At 36.6% G+C, this 17,084-nt stretch overlaps 1 protein-coding gene across 6 annotated transcripts in view; it reads right to left on the reverse strand.

Moving 5' to 3' along the window:
- Window positions 1-367: 367 nt before the first annotated feature.
- RGS7 (regulator of G protein signaling 7) overlaps window positions 368-17,084 on the reverse strand; it is a 374,326-nt gene continuing 357,609 nt past the window's right edge. For 4 of the 6 annotated variants that reach the window (XM_075924826.1, XM_075924827.1, XM_075924830.1 and 1 more), the window contains 2 exons: window positions 16,027-16,116; window positions 368-1,335 (listed from right to left, as the gene is read on the reverse strand). In XM_075924826.1, the coding sequence (XP_075780941.1) occupies window positions 1,060-1,335; window positions 16,027-16,116 (366 nt within the window). In that variant the 3' untranslated portion in view covers window positions 368-1,059. The other 2 variants (XM_075924832.1, XM_075924828.1) reach the window with 2 other exon arrangements.

Consider the following 17,084-nt stretch of genomic DNA (forward strand, 5'->3'; position numbering starts at 1 on the left):
CTATTTTCATGGGCTCTGTACCAGTTAAAAGTGCTATTTCTTTAGGCCAAAGCAATATCTTTCATCTCCCTTCTCAACATGGCTTCAAAATGTGCCAAACTTGCTGGGCATTTTTGCAAATTGAGGGCCTGATTTTTCCAATCATGACCACTAAATCCTTACTCATATGGGTAATTCCAAAGAAAGAACTATTTGCATAATGGTTGAGCAGAATGAAGCCCTTGAATCTGAATTCAAAGACATTACACATTTCCAGTCAAGGAGCTGCTCTCTGACGACAGTATCTCAAACTGTAGCACCATCTTTTTAGTTTAAAATGAAATTATATCAAAAATGATTGTGGAGAAAATAACATTTTCTTGCAGAATAGCTTCTCTCTCTGCATTCAATCGATTTGCTCACTTCAAGAAGTGATTGAAGTTTTACTGCTTTTTAACAGAACTAAAAGAACAAGCTGAATTCTATTTCTTCTTACACTTCAGCAGAAATATTTGCTAAATTTCAAACTGGTCACATAGGTGTCACTGGGGATATAATTTATAAACAAAAGGAATGCAGAATTGGATTACAGGTTTAGTCGAGCCAGCAGAAATTTCATTTATTTACTAGTGATGATGAGTAAGATGAAAAGAACCTCATTTGATCCAGACCACAAGCTGACTTGGCTTCGCTGGTAGTTAGAAATAACATTTTTTTTTACTTGTAAAATAGGTATGTTTGATCTTGAGAGAGTGAGTCAGCAAACACAGAACTGCAGGATGCCATTTGAAAATGCACTAAGAACTCGACTTTAAACAACTTCTCAAGATGGCTTTCTGTTTTCTGGCTCAGCATTGAAATCCCAAATTTACCAAAGGAAAGAGATTCTGCATCTTTTAATGAAAGATAAAACAACAATATAAACATACACAAATTTACAGAGAAAGGATCAAGTTTAATACATTTGGATTAAAAGGTGTTCTTTTTTAAATATGGTATAAAAATAAATGCAAGAAACATTAACAGAGAATATACAGACAACAGACAAAGACACAGGCTTTCTTTCTCAGTGTGAATACATCAGTGAAATGGAACCTGCTGTGCTAATTTTTGTGCAATAAATGTGATGTCGTATGTATATTTATTAGTATATGCATTTTTTACATTTCTTCCAGTTTGTGAATGGACAGGATTTTTTAATAAACTGTGTCTAGCAGAAGCTTTTTTTTTTTCACTGTACTTGAGCTTGCAGAAAATAAAATGACACAGATCCAGCTTGATATGAAGGAGGAAGTGAGCAGACAATTTTCGAAATGGAGGCATCGAAAGGTTAGAGTCCCTCGGAGTCTGTAATGCCTTAGTATACACAAAAGAAAACAAGTCAGGTCCTTGCTCATGCAACATCTTGTTCTACTCTCCTCTGATTCAGGCAATCAGTGAGCTACAAATATGTATAATGATTTGAGTCTGCTTCCATGCTACAAGGATGATCCTTTTAGTAGGACTGCACTAGACTGGTTAACCTCTTTGACGTGAGCGATTTCCCCTGAGGAAAAGATAAAAACAAAAAACAGAAGACAGAGGCATGATCACTGAAAACCTACTCAACAGCAAACACCTAGCAATTTGACAGTGATGTGGCAACAGTATGGGGGCACCAATGGGAGCTAACATCAAAACTTAATTTGCAAAAAAAGTTCCTTTTATACTTTGAACACCTGCAGAAAACTGAATCCAACACTGTCAACAGAAAGATTGTTTCACATAATTATCCAGAAAATTATAAGCTAGAGCAGGGGTGGGGATTTACAGGAAACAGTGGCTCAGTCTGCGTCACCTCATACAGCTCTCATTGTTCGGGAACAGCACAACGCAAACACTGGGAGCTGCAGGGCTCCATGCCGGGGGACGTTCAGGAAAACAAATCGTCCGCAGGCCTAGCACCGTCTAACCTTGATGAAACTGCATGCAGCCAGTGTGCCAGACATTCCCCACCGCTGCTATAGAGTATCATCCAAAAGGATCTATTTGTGCTTAACAGCAAGTCAACACTAAGATTTTGCTGTTGGTCAGTCCTATCGCTTAAAATAGCTTCAAGAAGGATCCTACAATACAGCATGTCTCAGAAGGTGCCAAGATAAGTGTTCTGATACAAGTAGAAAAACATCCTTCCTCCAAGCTTTTAAGCTAAAGTTGCTGGGGTTTTGGGGAGAGTGGCGATAGGGGGGTTATATTTCTACTGTTTACAACAATCATTGTACAGGTGTACAACAAGTGTCTCACTTATACTGCTTTGAAGGCCCTTGGATTCCATTTCATTTCTTTGTTTGCATTTCTGTTGATATACAGTTATATTTTGGCATCTTAACTAATTCAGATAATAAAGTGGAATTAATGCACAGGGATCAGATCTAGAGTACAAGAGAAGAAAATCTATAGTTCAAGATAACTAGTGACTTTCTGCTGCTACTCACTGAGGGCATGTCTACACAACAGGGCAAAAGTCGAATTAAGCTATGCAACTTCAGCTACGTCAATTGCATAGCTGAAGTCGAAATAGCTTATTTTGGCTTTTGGCACTGTTACTCCTCAGGAAATGAGGGTTACAGGAGTCTAAGTAAGAAGTCCTCCAGCTCACCATTATTTTGAAATAATGGCTTGCTGTGTAGATGTGCTCTTTGGTATTTCAAAATAATATCCGTTATTCTGAAATAACGCTGTTGTGTAGACATACCCTGAAAGAGCAAGTAGATTTCAGAGACAATATGAGAAATGGGAAAAATCAAAAGTTCATTTAAAAAAATATCAACAGTAATTACATGGTAAACAAGCCTCTTTTTGTCCTGTCAGTAAAAACCTATTACTGTTATGTTAGTTGGTCTAATAAAACTCAGCTGTCTTACACAAATATATCTAATGCTGGTATTTATATTCACCATAAATTCAGTTTTTCTCTCACGGGGAAATTCAACTGTAAACATTTGCTGTAACATGATTCATCAGCGAATTAACTGGAAATAAATGAAATAAAATAACTCTTACATTTACAAGTTTAAAGAACAGAACTTTCAGTAGACCTGGATGCAATTTTTTCTTTGTACAAATTATTTTTTTAAGAGAACATGATCTGCTGTGCTGGATTATATGAATTGATCATCAAATTTGGTATGCTGCCACTGTCAGTAAGAATACCTGGCATTTCAGAAGAAAGCAAGCTTGTTCTCATCCACTCTTATCTCTACCTCCAACCTCCTCACTTGCTTACCCACATCCCATTTTACAATGTTTAGAGGCTGCACATGAAGCAACCATTTTTTGCAACACTTTTGATGTGCATATCCACTTGTACTGTTCCAGCCTGCAAATTATATAATTTGTTCAGCAGCTAATGAAACCTATGAAATATTTTACTTATTTCTGCCAATAGGATAAGGATACTTTAAAAACATTATTATAGCTTAGCTACAAATCTATTTTGCACTCTTGCATTAAATATGTTCATATTTTTAATATGTATGTGGGTGTTGAAATTAACGTAAGATTGGATCCCTAATATTTTAAATATTATGAACATGATTAGATTTGTTTTAAAAGTCAAGCTGAAAGGTAAGCTGTCTCAGAGAAGTTACAGATCTGTCAGTGATCAATGATTAAAATTAATTTATAATGAAATTTTAAGTCTAAAGCTTATTTATATATAAATTCCCCTGCATGAATGATTACTCCAACTTTATTTGGGTTCAGTCTGTCTTTGTCCATGGTTAGCCTTAGAAATAAAGCAGTCTTTCCCAAACTGAAATATTGGGAAAACCCTTAACATTATATTCTTTTCAATACTTTTTTTATGGTGGCAAAGACTGTCACATCTGTTGTATGTTAATCGGCAGGACAATTTAAGGAGAGATTTTCAAAGGAATCTAATTGAGTTTTGCACCCACCTCCCATTGAATTTCAATAGCATTTGAGTGGTTAAATCCTCTAGGCTGATTTAAAAATCCCAGCAAAATACATAAGCATATGAAATGAAATTATTCACAAGTAATATTAAGTATTTATTTTAGTACATGGCTATGTGCAAATGGGCTTTACAATTTTCTGAAGATCTTGAATTAATGAACTCCCTCCTGTGAAGTCTTTGTTGGTTTGACTTGGACGTTAATTTGTATAACAGTGCATTCTCCTGAACAAGGATCAAAGAAAACTGCACAGATCAGCAATTAACAGCACTGTGGCAAAGCATTTGTTACAAAATCAGACAACAGAAGATTCTTACTCAGCTTTTAGCTGCAAATACAATACCAGCACCAGGTTCTCAAAGTTTAGAAATTCATGAAGCTTTTGGTGAACTACAGCCAAGTTCTGATCCCTTTCCTCTGCAGTGGTTTTAGGGAGATATTTATGATAACTTGTAAAAATGAGGCAATTTTGATCCAAAACCAAGCAAATGATGGCAGTTTTGATTAAGTTACCTTGAATTTTGAGACACGCACAATGTGTTTCATACATTATTTTAAATTTGCAGAAAGTGGTCATGACCAATTTTTAGTCTTTACAAATTAGCCTTAAATTAAAAACATGACAGTTGAACATAACACAGATGCACAAAACAACAGAGGTGAATGATGGAAAAACCCCCATAAAGCATTAATTCATAAGAACATAAGAACATAAGAATGGCCGTACTGGGTCAGACGAAAGGTCCATCTAGCCCAGTAGCCTGTCTGCCAACAGTGGCCAGCACCAGGTGCCCCGGAGAGGGTGGACCGAAGACACAATGATCAAGCGATTTATCTCGTGCCATCCGTCTCCAGGGACACCATTCATACTCCCTGGCTAATAGTCTTTTATGGACCTAACCTCCATGAATTTATCTAGCTTCTCTTTAAACTCTATTATAGTTCTAGCCTTCACAGCCTCCTCTGGCAAGGAGTTCCACAGGTTGACTATGTGCTGTGTGAAGAAGAACTTTCACTTATTAGTTTTAAACCTGCTACCCATTCATTTCATTTGGTGAAATTCCTTCTATATTGCTCTCCTACTATGTTTTCCAATCTTTGGCCACTCTTGTTTTCAAATTTCCAAGCAAGAGGCTGCCCTTCTTCTCTGGGAAGTTATGCCATTGCTTTAAAAATATGAAATGTAGTATCAGCTGAACAATGTGCATAAAACTTCACATATACCATTCTAAAAGATCTTAAGAGCTATATTTTACAATTAAGGTGTGGTTCTGGTCAGAAAAGAGACTATTTAAACATAGTAGCTTCTTATTCATCAGCCATGCTTCCTTTGTGCATCCATTCTATTTATATGTATAAATGGAGCCAAAGCAGCTAAGAGACAGTTAGACTGCAGTCTGGCTTGGACATTAAATAAAACTGATTAAGGCCAGATCTACAATTACCCTGAGATTGATGCTCCAGAGATCAACCTTCGGGGTTCGATTCAGCTAGTCTAGTAAGGACCCACTAAATTGACCACTGATAGCACCTCTATTGATTTCAGTACTCCACGGGGGTTGCCAGGAGTAAAAGAAGTTAATGGCAGAGTTTCTCCCATCGACCTCCCACAGTGAGGCCACCACAGAAACTCAACTTTAGGTACATCAACTGCAGCTACTCTATTCTTGTAGCTGTAGTTGTGTGTCTTAGGTCAACTTTCTCGCGAGTATAGACGTGGCCTCTGTTCTAACTTGCAAAATGTTTACCTCAAGGTCTAGAAAGCTGTACACTTCAAATCCATTCTAAAGTGTACTTCTACTCTGAAAGCTGGCTCTTTAAAGTTATCATGGTAGGATTTCATATTTATTGCCTCTCAACAATTTCCAGATGTGCTTATTTCACAAAAAAAGTTATTTTTATCTAGATGTCACTTCTCCTATATCATTCAGTGAACAGAGAGTTGAGTTGGGCTCTTTTTTCCTTATGAATCGTCACTGTAATACAGGTTTTTCAGGCCAAATTATTATGTAAGTAACTGACACCTGTGCTTCTCCATTAAGAGTGGGAGTAAGACAGGTGTAACTGACTGGTATTTAGTAAACAATTCCGTAGATAAAATACAAAAAGCAATAGAGTGCATCTCTTGCTCAAATATATTTAATTTGGGGCGACTAACAGCAGTATAACAATAGACAATTGTTTGAATCACAACAATCAACGGATATGCTTCTGAATACTCGCAGGCAACACAGCTATTGAATAATAAAATAATATTGATACATGGTTATTTTACAGAGCATTACGGCAAGGCCCATATCTGAATTTTTCTAAAAGTTTCAGGATGTTCTAATGCAGCAATTTTGTCTGTTCCAATGCAGCAATTTTGTCTGCACAGGTACAACTGAGAGAACACTATTGCCTTGCAAATGAAATCTAGATAACAATTCTGTTATAACAGACAGGCTAAACTGGAATCAAAATCAAATACTGTGCTAGCTTTAGAAGCTAACAGAAGAGAGAGTAAAATATCGGCAAACTGAGCAAGTATGACTTTGAATATAGACAGTCAGCAGATGTGTTGATTATGGGGCTAATGTTTTTATATAGTTAACATTTTTTAGAATACAACTAATTGTACTTTAAAGTTTATAGGATTAGGGAGAAAATTACACAATCAGTTAACCCAAATAAGCAATTTTAGGAATTATTTAGAGCCAGAAAGAAATATGTATAATCTTATCCAATTGAAGTCTATATTAGAACATAAGACACACTTACTTTTTTAAGTATCACCTCATTAATATCTCATATAACTCACAAAAATGCTAGCAACAATGTCAATAAAATCAGTTACTTGCTTATAGAAGATAACATTAAAGCTCCATATAAGCGAGTACTGAAACACATAGAAGAGGAAAGATAGAGGGGTGGAAGATGACATTTAACCTTTAAAAAGGTAAATTCTCTTTATTTCTGCTCCTGTTGAAGCAAGTTCAACAGCCCCTTTTTATGTTTCTTCATTATTAGAGCAGATGCTACTCAGTTTCATCAATATTTCTCAAAGCTACTAGTAATAAAAATCCCAAGCACCTCACTGTGTAATAGATGCACAGTATGCACACTGACACGAACATAATGTGATCAAGAAATTTCACCAAACCCTTTGCTCTCTGTTATTCATTTGTTTATGTGTTAAACACCTGTGGCTTGCTGGCAATAAAGTTGGTTTCTATATGAGAAACTTCCAAGTGTAACCCCAGATATCTACAAATAAAGGCTTTGATAGTGATGGGTAGGGTCTCTGAGGAGATTAAGGAGACTAAAATAAATACTTTTATAGATTTTAGCCAGCTATTATTCCCCTTAACATGGTGTTCTGGGCCACAAATTCTTCCCAATCTTCCACATATAGCTGTGCCTGATGTCCCACAAATATGCTTCTGCTTCAGGAAGTAGGCAGAAGCAAGATTTATGGAGCTTATGCCAGTGTTTTCACCACAACAGTGGCACCAAGGAGCTCAACAGGCTTTGCAGAAGGTGTGAGATTCAGGGTAGGATCAAGATTCCTCTTCCCTTCAACCTGTTGTAAGGATTTGCACTGCGATGGCTAGAGAGGAGGACATGCAAGATAGCAGCCAATGATGTAGCTCCCCTAAGACCACCTTGTAAGGAGGTGGATAATTGACAAGAGTGAAGAAAGGAGGAGCAAATGGCTCTTGGAGAGAGCGGATTTCCTAGTTTTGCTATTTCCCGCATTTTTCCAAAACCAGCTAGTACCTTATCACTGTCTCTCCCTCTAAGTGTTTCTCCTTCTATTCCTTAACAGGTGGCTCTTCCTGTCAATGAAATGTTAAGCCTTCCCTAGACTGGGGCCTGGGAGAAAGGTTGACATGCTTAACAGTTGAAGTGTGGAATAGGAAATAAATAAGGTTCAGAGGATAAAATTATCAAAAGCCGCTTATGTGACAGAAGCTTAAGGTCTCATGAGAGTATGAGATCACTTGCATACTTTTCAAAATCACTTGCATACTTTTCAAAATTGTGCTCCTATATCACTTGCAAAATTTTACCCAGAGTTTGTGTGTGAGTTTAAAATGGGACTGATTTATGAATTGATTTTATTTTCTTCTGAGACTGCAACAGTGACCAATGGGGAGTAATCAAATATTATTAAAGACTGACACAACAGGGAAAGATGGAGGCAGAGGTTACATAAGGTGAAGTATATTTGAAGTACTAGGCTCTACTCATTTGTATCTCAAACCTAACCTGACAAATATGGTCTTGGTACTCTGGAGCAAATCCTGGAGCCTTGCTCTGGCAAAACTTCATTAGAAATGGAATAAGATGCTGCTCTTTATTTTGGTTAATTGTTGGCTGAATGGGATAGGAAATGCTATTTCCTATCCTGAATCACGATGAAATTTGAAATCTTGAAAATGGTGAGAGTCATCAAAATCCTTCATTTCTATTACTGTGAAATGTTTTGTTTTGATTCTAGCCATATTTTACCTAAAATATTTAGCTTCAATTTTGAAATATAAAGAAAGTTTGAAGCAAGAAACTAGATTTTTTTAAAGAAAATGTCAGAATGATTTTTTTGATAATTTGGGAATGTGAGGACACTCACAGAAATTTAATACTTTCCCCTAAAATGTTTCAGTTTTGACAAATTGGCTAGCTTGGTTTTCTAATTAGAAATGATTCACTTTAAAACTCCTGAACAACTCTAACTGTTGGTTAGGAAATTAGTATGTTTAGCCTCTCAAAATTGGCTTCTGGGAAAATACTTCATAAGTTTAACTTAAAAATCTCTTATCATTCTGTATTAGATTTGTAGTGTCTGATGACTGAGGTTTCATTAAGTTCCTTTCATTATTACATATGGAATCCTATATGTTTGTCCACAAAGATCCCTCAAGAATGATAACATAAAAGACAATCTCACCTCTATTGTTTAACATGGCCCTAAAATGATTTGATGTAAAACAAGTTGTACAATAAGAGTACGTCTAGACTACGTTCTTTTTTTTGAGAGAGGTTTTAGAGGGCTTGTTTTTTTAACAAGTTCAGTGCTAATTTGTATATCTTCTTCCGATTGCTTTTTCGAAAGCGTTCTTTTTGAAAAAGCAGTTTAGATGTGGTTCTTTAAAAAAAAAAACCTTTTCGAAAGAACCCTTCTTCCTCAAAAAATGAGGTGTGCAGGATTCTTTCGAAAAAGGTTTTTTTTTTTTTTTTTTAAAGAACTGCATCTAAACTGCTTTCTTTTTTTAAATAAATGCTTTCGAAAAAGCGATTGGAAGAAGATATGCAAATTAGCGCTGAATTTCCATGTCTCCTTTCAAAACAAGAATGTAGTCTAGATGTACCCTAAGTACAAAGGACAATTTAAACAATTTGAATTTCCTTCTGTATGCCACAATTTGACACATCAATGCTAAGTGATATTTTGTTGAGCCATTGTGCAAATTGGCTGTGTTTAATGGTCCTGACAATTTCTCATCTCATGCATGAAGTACTCCAATGTTTGCTCATTGAGCTGGAGATAACAACATCATGGGACACTAGTAAATATGCCTATAATCCTAGCAGGAGTGGATGTCTCAGGGATTTAGCACTGAGCCCTATAAAACCTTTCTGCTCAAGGTCACTGGTTCACATTTCACTGAATAGGTAATGAGTGAAGGTTACTATCACATACTGGTTGCTTGGTATACTACATAGAATGAATTTGGTCAGGTGGTCTTGTTTTGTTGTGGGTGTATATCCATATAACAAAGCACAAACCAACCTGAAACTTGTACATGTGTTGTCTGCATCTGCGGTGAGGCGAGATAACTCACTGGATGTGGAAATAAAACTAGCCAACCACCTTAGAGCCAATCCTTTAAATTTTTACTTCAAGAACACTGAGCACAGCAGGGTAGAAGAAACTGGCACTGCTAGCTATTCTGGACACAGATGGAAAACTTCAATAGACTGTCAGTCTAGCACCTTTCATGAGTCCCATATTTCTGTGAAAAGTTAAAAACACAAGTCGTCCTCCAAGGACTTCTCTCTTCCTTTGATTTTAGGTGTTATCCTTTACATAACAGCATATAGAAACATTTCTTTTTGTTTCTATACTTAGTTACCAGAGTGGACTGAAATTTCATTATTTAAGTTCTATATGATTTTTTTCATAAAAGTTTGATTTAATAAAAATGTCCCCAAAGAATTATGATTAGAAATGTCACAGAAAAAATTATTGCATTCTTATAATTTTTCATATTTTAAAAAGGTTTTTTTTTTTAATTCTCACCAAAATGTGTCCAGGGTGTTTCTATCAGCTTTATTTATTATATATGAAAGGAGATGGGATAGTATTTAAATACATTACTGAAGTCCTACAAAAAGGAGAGTTTTAAAAAAGGAAGATATTATTTGGCACTGGTAAGTCTACATCTGGAGTATTCTATCCAGTTTTGGGGTCCCCACTACATAAGGGATGTGCACAAATTGGAGAGAGTCCAGCAGAGGACAATACAAATTATTAGGGTGTTGGGGCATCTGACTTATGGAGAGAGGCTAAGAGAACTGGGCTTATTTAGTCTGCAGAAGAGAAGGGGGGGGGGGATTTTAATAGCAGCCTTCAACTACCTGAAGGGAGGTTCCAAAGAGGATGGAATTAGGTTGTTCTCAGTGGTAGCAGATAGCAGAATTACTTGTGACTCAATCTAACCCTCAGTATTTTTCTCATGCAAACTACTACAGAAGTTGTTGAGAGTGAGGATATAAGAATTAGGAGTCTTTATGAAAAAATATCAAAACAAAATTGTTTAGCCATCAAGGCTGAGATCTGAATCAGGAAGTACTCCTGGTTTCTAATCCAGTTACTGTCACCGATGATCTGGGTGATGGGTTTATGCCTAGAGCTTATTAAGGCCATATTTCTAAACAGATACTTTTGCTTGGAATCTATCTTTGTATACAGACAAATAGGACATTGTATATATGAATGTGGGCAGCTATGCTCGCAAGTGAGCAACCTAGTGCAGAGGTACTCCTGTTAGGAAGCAACAAGTCTGCATTGTTGCTATTTGGTGTGTATGCATGTGTACTACACAGTGGCAGCTGAAATGCCAGTGTTTGAATATTTGGCCCTTTGTATCTCAACAGACACAGTTGGTATGAACAGGACCTCCCTTAAAAGTGATGTGGACTTGAGTTTTTCTGACCAAAAAAAAAAAAAAAAAGATACCACAGACAATAGAATCATATTGCAAATATATAGCTCTCATTTTAGGGCCAATTCTGGAAGTTGCCAAGAGTCCATTGTTTTCAATGGTAGTTTTGGCACCACACAGATTTTCAGCACCTTGCCTGTCCAGAACCTTCTTACATCCTGCTAGTGGTGGGAGAAATGAGGAGATTGAAAGCCAGAACAACAACAAAAACCACAAACAAACAAACAAACAAAGGATCAAGTACCTAGATATTAAGACAAAATGCTTAAACACACAGTTTGAAAGACTTTATTATCCTCTTGAATTCTAGCAAACTACTTTCTGATTCCACCCATTTTCCCCCTCACTTGCTCCTCTTTAGTGCTTTATTCATCCTAAAATCTTTCCCCCTGCCCAGACTGTCTTTCCCTGACATTCTTTCTTTTAAGCCACACTTTTGCCCCATTGTTCGTACCCTATCTAGAATTATTATTACTTAATGCAAATTTCCCTTGTCTGTGGCATCTGCCTTTGTTCTGGGGTATAGGATGACAAAGTTCAAAAGACAAAAGTTAATACATGGTGTGAAGGATAGGAGGAAAAGTGGGAAGAGGTGATACATGAATGAGAATGAATATACAGTGCAGAAAAATTAAAACTTACTTTGGGTAACATTCTTCAACTATTTACTGTGCATTAAATTTAACATTCTAGCTAATATTTCATCTGGATTTTATCTTTATAGAGGACATTAATATAGAATATTGATATATATTATATATTAGCAATCACAGCTAAATATAGAATATTAATATATATTATATATTAGCAAACACAAGTAAATTTTCTTCTCAACAGCATTAAGCAGACTAAAATAATTTCTTTTGCAATGTACCCATAGCAAGGCCACTTTTGGATCAAAACTCCCACAATTATCCTAGTTATTATAGGTTGCCAGTCAGAAAAAGTCTCACTCTCAAAGGTCACATTATGCTGTAATTGTTCCCATGTTTTCTCTACTAGGGCAGTCTTGATTACATAAGACAGGAATTTCTATTACACATTGCAGTGAAAGAAAGTATGACTGTTACGTTATAAAGTTGTTTTATAGACCAACCTCTTTAAACAATACACAAATCACAGTGAAACATGCTGTGGCAACACCACCATGCAAAAAAAAAGGGTTTTTGTTTCATGGCTATTTATTTATTTTTTAGTGGGTTTTACCTAACAACTTTTACCTGGAGTTTTAGTGACTTTGTCCCATTGAATCCAAATTAGTTTCTGAATGTACAAGGTAAGTTACCCAATATGTATTAAAGGAAACCTTTACAATAAAATATCACAAATATTGTTTTCTTTTAGCATGTGAGATATCCTCACAGTGTCATAGAACTTTGTTCTTTCACTTGACTTGTTTCTTTTTTGTTTAGCATAAAATAAATTTATTTTAAGGAGTTAACAACTCATTATACAGGAGGCTGTTTATGAGAATGGTCACTCCTCCCCTGGAAACTAAAAACAAAAACCATGGTCTTTGCTGAAGCTCTTTATATTTTTCATTTCAACACACACAGCTCCATTAACCAACTGTCACAGCAAAAGCCACAACAAACACACACAGCAGCGTGAACTGCACAATTCAATAGACAATGCAGACAAACTTGAGTATAATCCAAGATCTTTCTACCTCTTTTCATAACAGGTTAGTGCTCGCCCTCAGTGTTGGTGTACAGTTTTTATGGCATGGAAAAATAGGGATGTTTCTGCCCTACAAAAATAAATGTGTTGAATGCTTTAGTTTGAACTTGCACAATGTCAAAAAAGACCCAAAGACACTGGCACAAATAAAAATAATCCAGTAAGTGAGGACATCAGTGGAAATCATGGTTGCTGGTGAAAAAATTGTGGAGAGGAAATCCACCAAATTCCATTATTACCTTGCTACAACATCTTTCAAAAATAAATTCTTACTTTTCAGTGAATAAGGAATGGAGCAGAATTGAAGAGTGTAGGCAGGAATTTTGGCTGTTTGTACTTCGTCATTGAAACAATATTCAAACAAACCTCTAGTGCACTATAAGCATCAGCTGCTCACAGGGCACCTTTGAATCTGAGAAACATTACTGGGTTTGAGAGAAGTTGGGGATAGTTGTCATGGATTACTTCCCACACCCCCATTATAAAATTGGTAAAGACCCCACTTAGTACAAAGTAGGAATAGCAAAAAGAAAGGAAGCCAATGCATTAAAAAACACATCAAACACAGTTTATAAAGCCATAGTGCATCCACAGCTTGAATACTGTGTGCAATTCTGATCATCTGCCAAAAATGTTATATTAGAACCAGATACTGAGATGGGCAACAAAAATCAGTAGGGAGGTGGAACAGCTTCCATGTGAAGAGAGATTAAAAAGTGGCACTGTTCTGCGTAGAAAAGAGATGACTAAGGGGGACTATAACAGAGGTTTGCAAAATCATGAATGGTGTGGAGAAAGTGAATAGTGAAGTGTTATTTACTCCTTCATATAACAGAATCACCATGGATCAGCCAATGAAATTAATAGGCATCAAGTTTAAAAAAAAACATAAGGAAGTCCTCCTTCACACAATGAGAAGTCAACTCATTGCCAGGGTGCTGCCAGGGTGCTGTGGAGGCCAAAACTATATCTGGGCGCAAAAAGGAATTAGAAAAGTTCATGGGGGATAGATCCATCCATGGCTATTAGCCAAGGACACGTTATTGCTCCAGGTATCCTTGAACCTCTGATTCCCAGCTACTGGACAACAGGAGATAGATCCCTTGATAACAGCACTGTTCTGTTCTTCTGAAGTGTCTAGTACTGGCCACTTTCAGAAGTCTGGATGCTGGGCTAGATGGACTCTGCATGTCTCATCTTATGATGCACTAGGAAAAGTAATAGCATGAAACATATTTCCAGGGGTTCCTTTAGTTTAATAAAAAAATGAAGAGTGAATTAACTCAATTTTCTAGGATTTATTTTATGTTCCTTAATGCAAACAGTATGGCTCCCACAGGCCCATTCCTCCATGTATGGCCACAGTGATAACCTAGTTTTCTCTGAGGTTAGTCAGTAGGGCTATGTCTACACAGCAGTGTTATTATGGAATGCGCATCTACACAGCAAGCCATTATTTCGAAATAATGTTGAGCTGGAGGACTTCTTACTCCAACTCCTGTAACCTTCATTTCATGAGGAGTAAAGGAAGTTGAAGGAAGAGAGTTCGTCCTTCGACTTCCTGCTGTGTAGACAGTGCCAAAAGCTGAATTAAGCTATTTCGACTTCCGCTATGCAACTGACGTAGCTGAAATTACATATCTTAATTCGACTTTTGCCCTGCTGTGTAGATGTGTCCTAAAAGGAGAGAGAGCTGGAGGAGGGCTGTAAGGAAAGCCTAGTTCGAATCAGTCATTTCTATGTAAGTTATAAATTTGCATGAATGCAAAACTTTATCTGTTGTCATAGAGAAGGAGGAAAAGTGAGGGACTAGGGGGGTGGTAGGAAGAAGGGTGTTTCATGGATCAGGCTTATGAGTTTGCCAAAGTAACAAACTTACCACATTGCGTGTGAATTTCTCAAAAGATGTTCGACGATCCAGTGTGTTTTCCAACTTAAATTAAAAACGGGGGCATAAAAAAGAAAAGAAAAGAAAAGAAAAGGGGGGAAAGAAGAAGAGCAAGAAACAAATAGAGCAGAAAAGAAGGAATGATGAAAAGATGGACTGCAAAACAAAGCTCATGTACAAATCAAGAAGCAAAAGTAGGTATGATGCTACTAATGAATGCCTTTTATATAACAATGGACGGGCAAAGCAGTTATACTACCAGACAAAACAACTTTTCTCATATGGATCATACTGGTTTGATTAAAAAGAAAAACTGAAAAGAAAAAAAAATGGAGAGCATTTCTTATGTTAAAGAACGGACATTTGCAAAACTTAAGGGACTTTGCATTCACAGTAGCAGCTCTCAGGAACTTTTAACATTTCTCCAGATTGGATGGTTCAGAAACTAATATTTGAAAAAAAACCCATACAGTACTTCCACATAATTTTTAGGTTGTCATATTATTCATAGTTTTGTATTATTGTGATCATAATTAGCTTATTACTATTACTGCATAGCGTAGTGGGACTGATTTTGTGGACAGTGTTCTCAGCTGATTGCAATAGGATTTCAGAATTCAGGATAGTTGTAGAATTAGGCCCACTTGTAACAAGCAACAATTTCATTACACAGTTTTGCATTGTTAAGTGTTTTGGAAGTTCCTTGTATTCAGAACTTTGACCCTGTATCAAGTAATCTGCTCCTCACACTGAGGGGCTTGTCTATGCAGATCTCAAGTGTCATGCATCAGGGTAGGATGTTTTGTTTGCATAAGTGAGACATGATCTCACTTTCTTATTAGATTCCTAACCTGATAAAAAACTAGACATATAAAAAAGGGAGAAAAAGAGAAATCCAAGAGTACTTTTAAAAAAAAAATTAAATCAGAAGTTATTCATGTGGATTAGATCAATTTTAAGAAATTTGTAGGATTTGTAAATAAAAATAAAGAAAGGAGAATTAGCAAATTTGCAAATCTGAAAGACTATACTGTGTGTATTTTACTTTATTTAACTGTTGCTTGGTAACAGAAAGAGTGCTACAATGTGGGATGTAAAATTTAAAAAAAGGTTTGCTAATTTAACTTATTAAAACATACACACATGCAGGATACATTAATCAAACTACTGTATATATGTGACCCGCTAAATAAGCCAACCTGGTCACCTACCAGATATCCAGTTGCACTTTCACAAAGGAGAGAAAGGCCTGTAGTGCAGCAAACTTAACCATCACCAAGTACTGTGGCAACAAAAAGATAAGCTGGACCAATACCTTTTTCTTGGCCTGTAGCAGCTCCTGGTAGGCACTGGATCGTAGAAAACGAGGATAGGAATCACTTTTCATCAGTTTGTAAATGTGCTCCTAAAGAGAAAAGACATACATTTATAAAACTGAGATTTTGAATTGATGTTTTGAAAACAAGATGCAGTGGACTGAGATAAAAAAGATAGATAATAGAATATTTAATGCAATTATTGATCGATACTAGAGATGATCTTACTATATATTTTAGAAATGTGCATCTATCTGCGAGTCCATTTGTTCAAGAACTCCTCCTAGGACCAGCAAATTTGGTATGCGGCTTCCTTTTATCATAATTTAAAGCAAGGCAAGGCTTGGTTGTGCCAAGACAATGGGATATGACTGGAATTCAATTATTCCTCATACAATATAAATGGAGGGATCTTGTAGGAGGGAGTTATACTGTAGAATGACCACAGGGGCAGCAAGGGGGCCAGAGATGGGGACCAGGACAGTTATAACCCCATTGGACCAGCAGAGGCAAGGATGGAGAAAGGGACATCTATCTATTATATATTTCAGAATTTGTCTGTTTGTGTGTCTATCTGTTCCCCAGATGAGGAACATGTACCCCTTCCCTAGCTGTGCCCACTGCAGCTGCAGTGGCCATGCACAGGCACATCCCACTTGACTCCAAACTGCTATGGTGAGAGGGGGCTGGAATTGTCCTCTCTCTCTGAGGAAACCTGCATACTGAACCCCTCATCGCCACCTTCCAGAACAATGATTTAAATGGAAGAAATCAAAACTTGAGTTAAGGACCTGAACAACACCGGGTAAATCTTCCAGTTATTAATATATTTTATGGAAGTAGCACTGGTTGCAGTTCTAGGGTTAAGGCTGAGTGGACTTTTGTTACTAGATTCCACTAATTTGTCATGTGTGAATATGACAGTAAGCCATCCCCTTAAATAACAGCACTTGTTCTCAATATAGAGTGAGTTTTCTGAGAATTTCCAAGGACGTTACCTAAATAGATTAAGTTTAATTTTAAAACGAGCCATTCAACAAATGTAACATCCTAGATA

The sequence above is a fragment of the Pelodiscus sinensis genome, chromosome 3 (genome assembly GCF_049634645.1).
Source record: "Pelodiscus sinensis isolate JC-2024 chromosome 3, ASM4963464v1, whole genome shotgun sequence".
Lineage (NCBI taxonomy): Eukaryota > Metazoa > Chordata > Testudines > Trionychidae > Pelodiscus > Pelodiscus sinensis.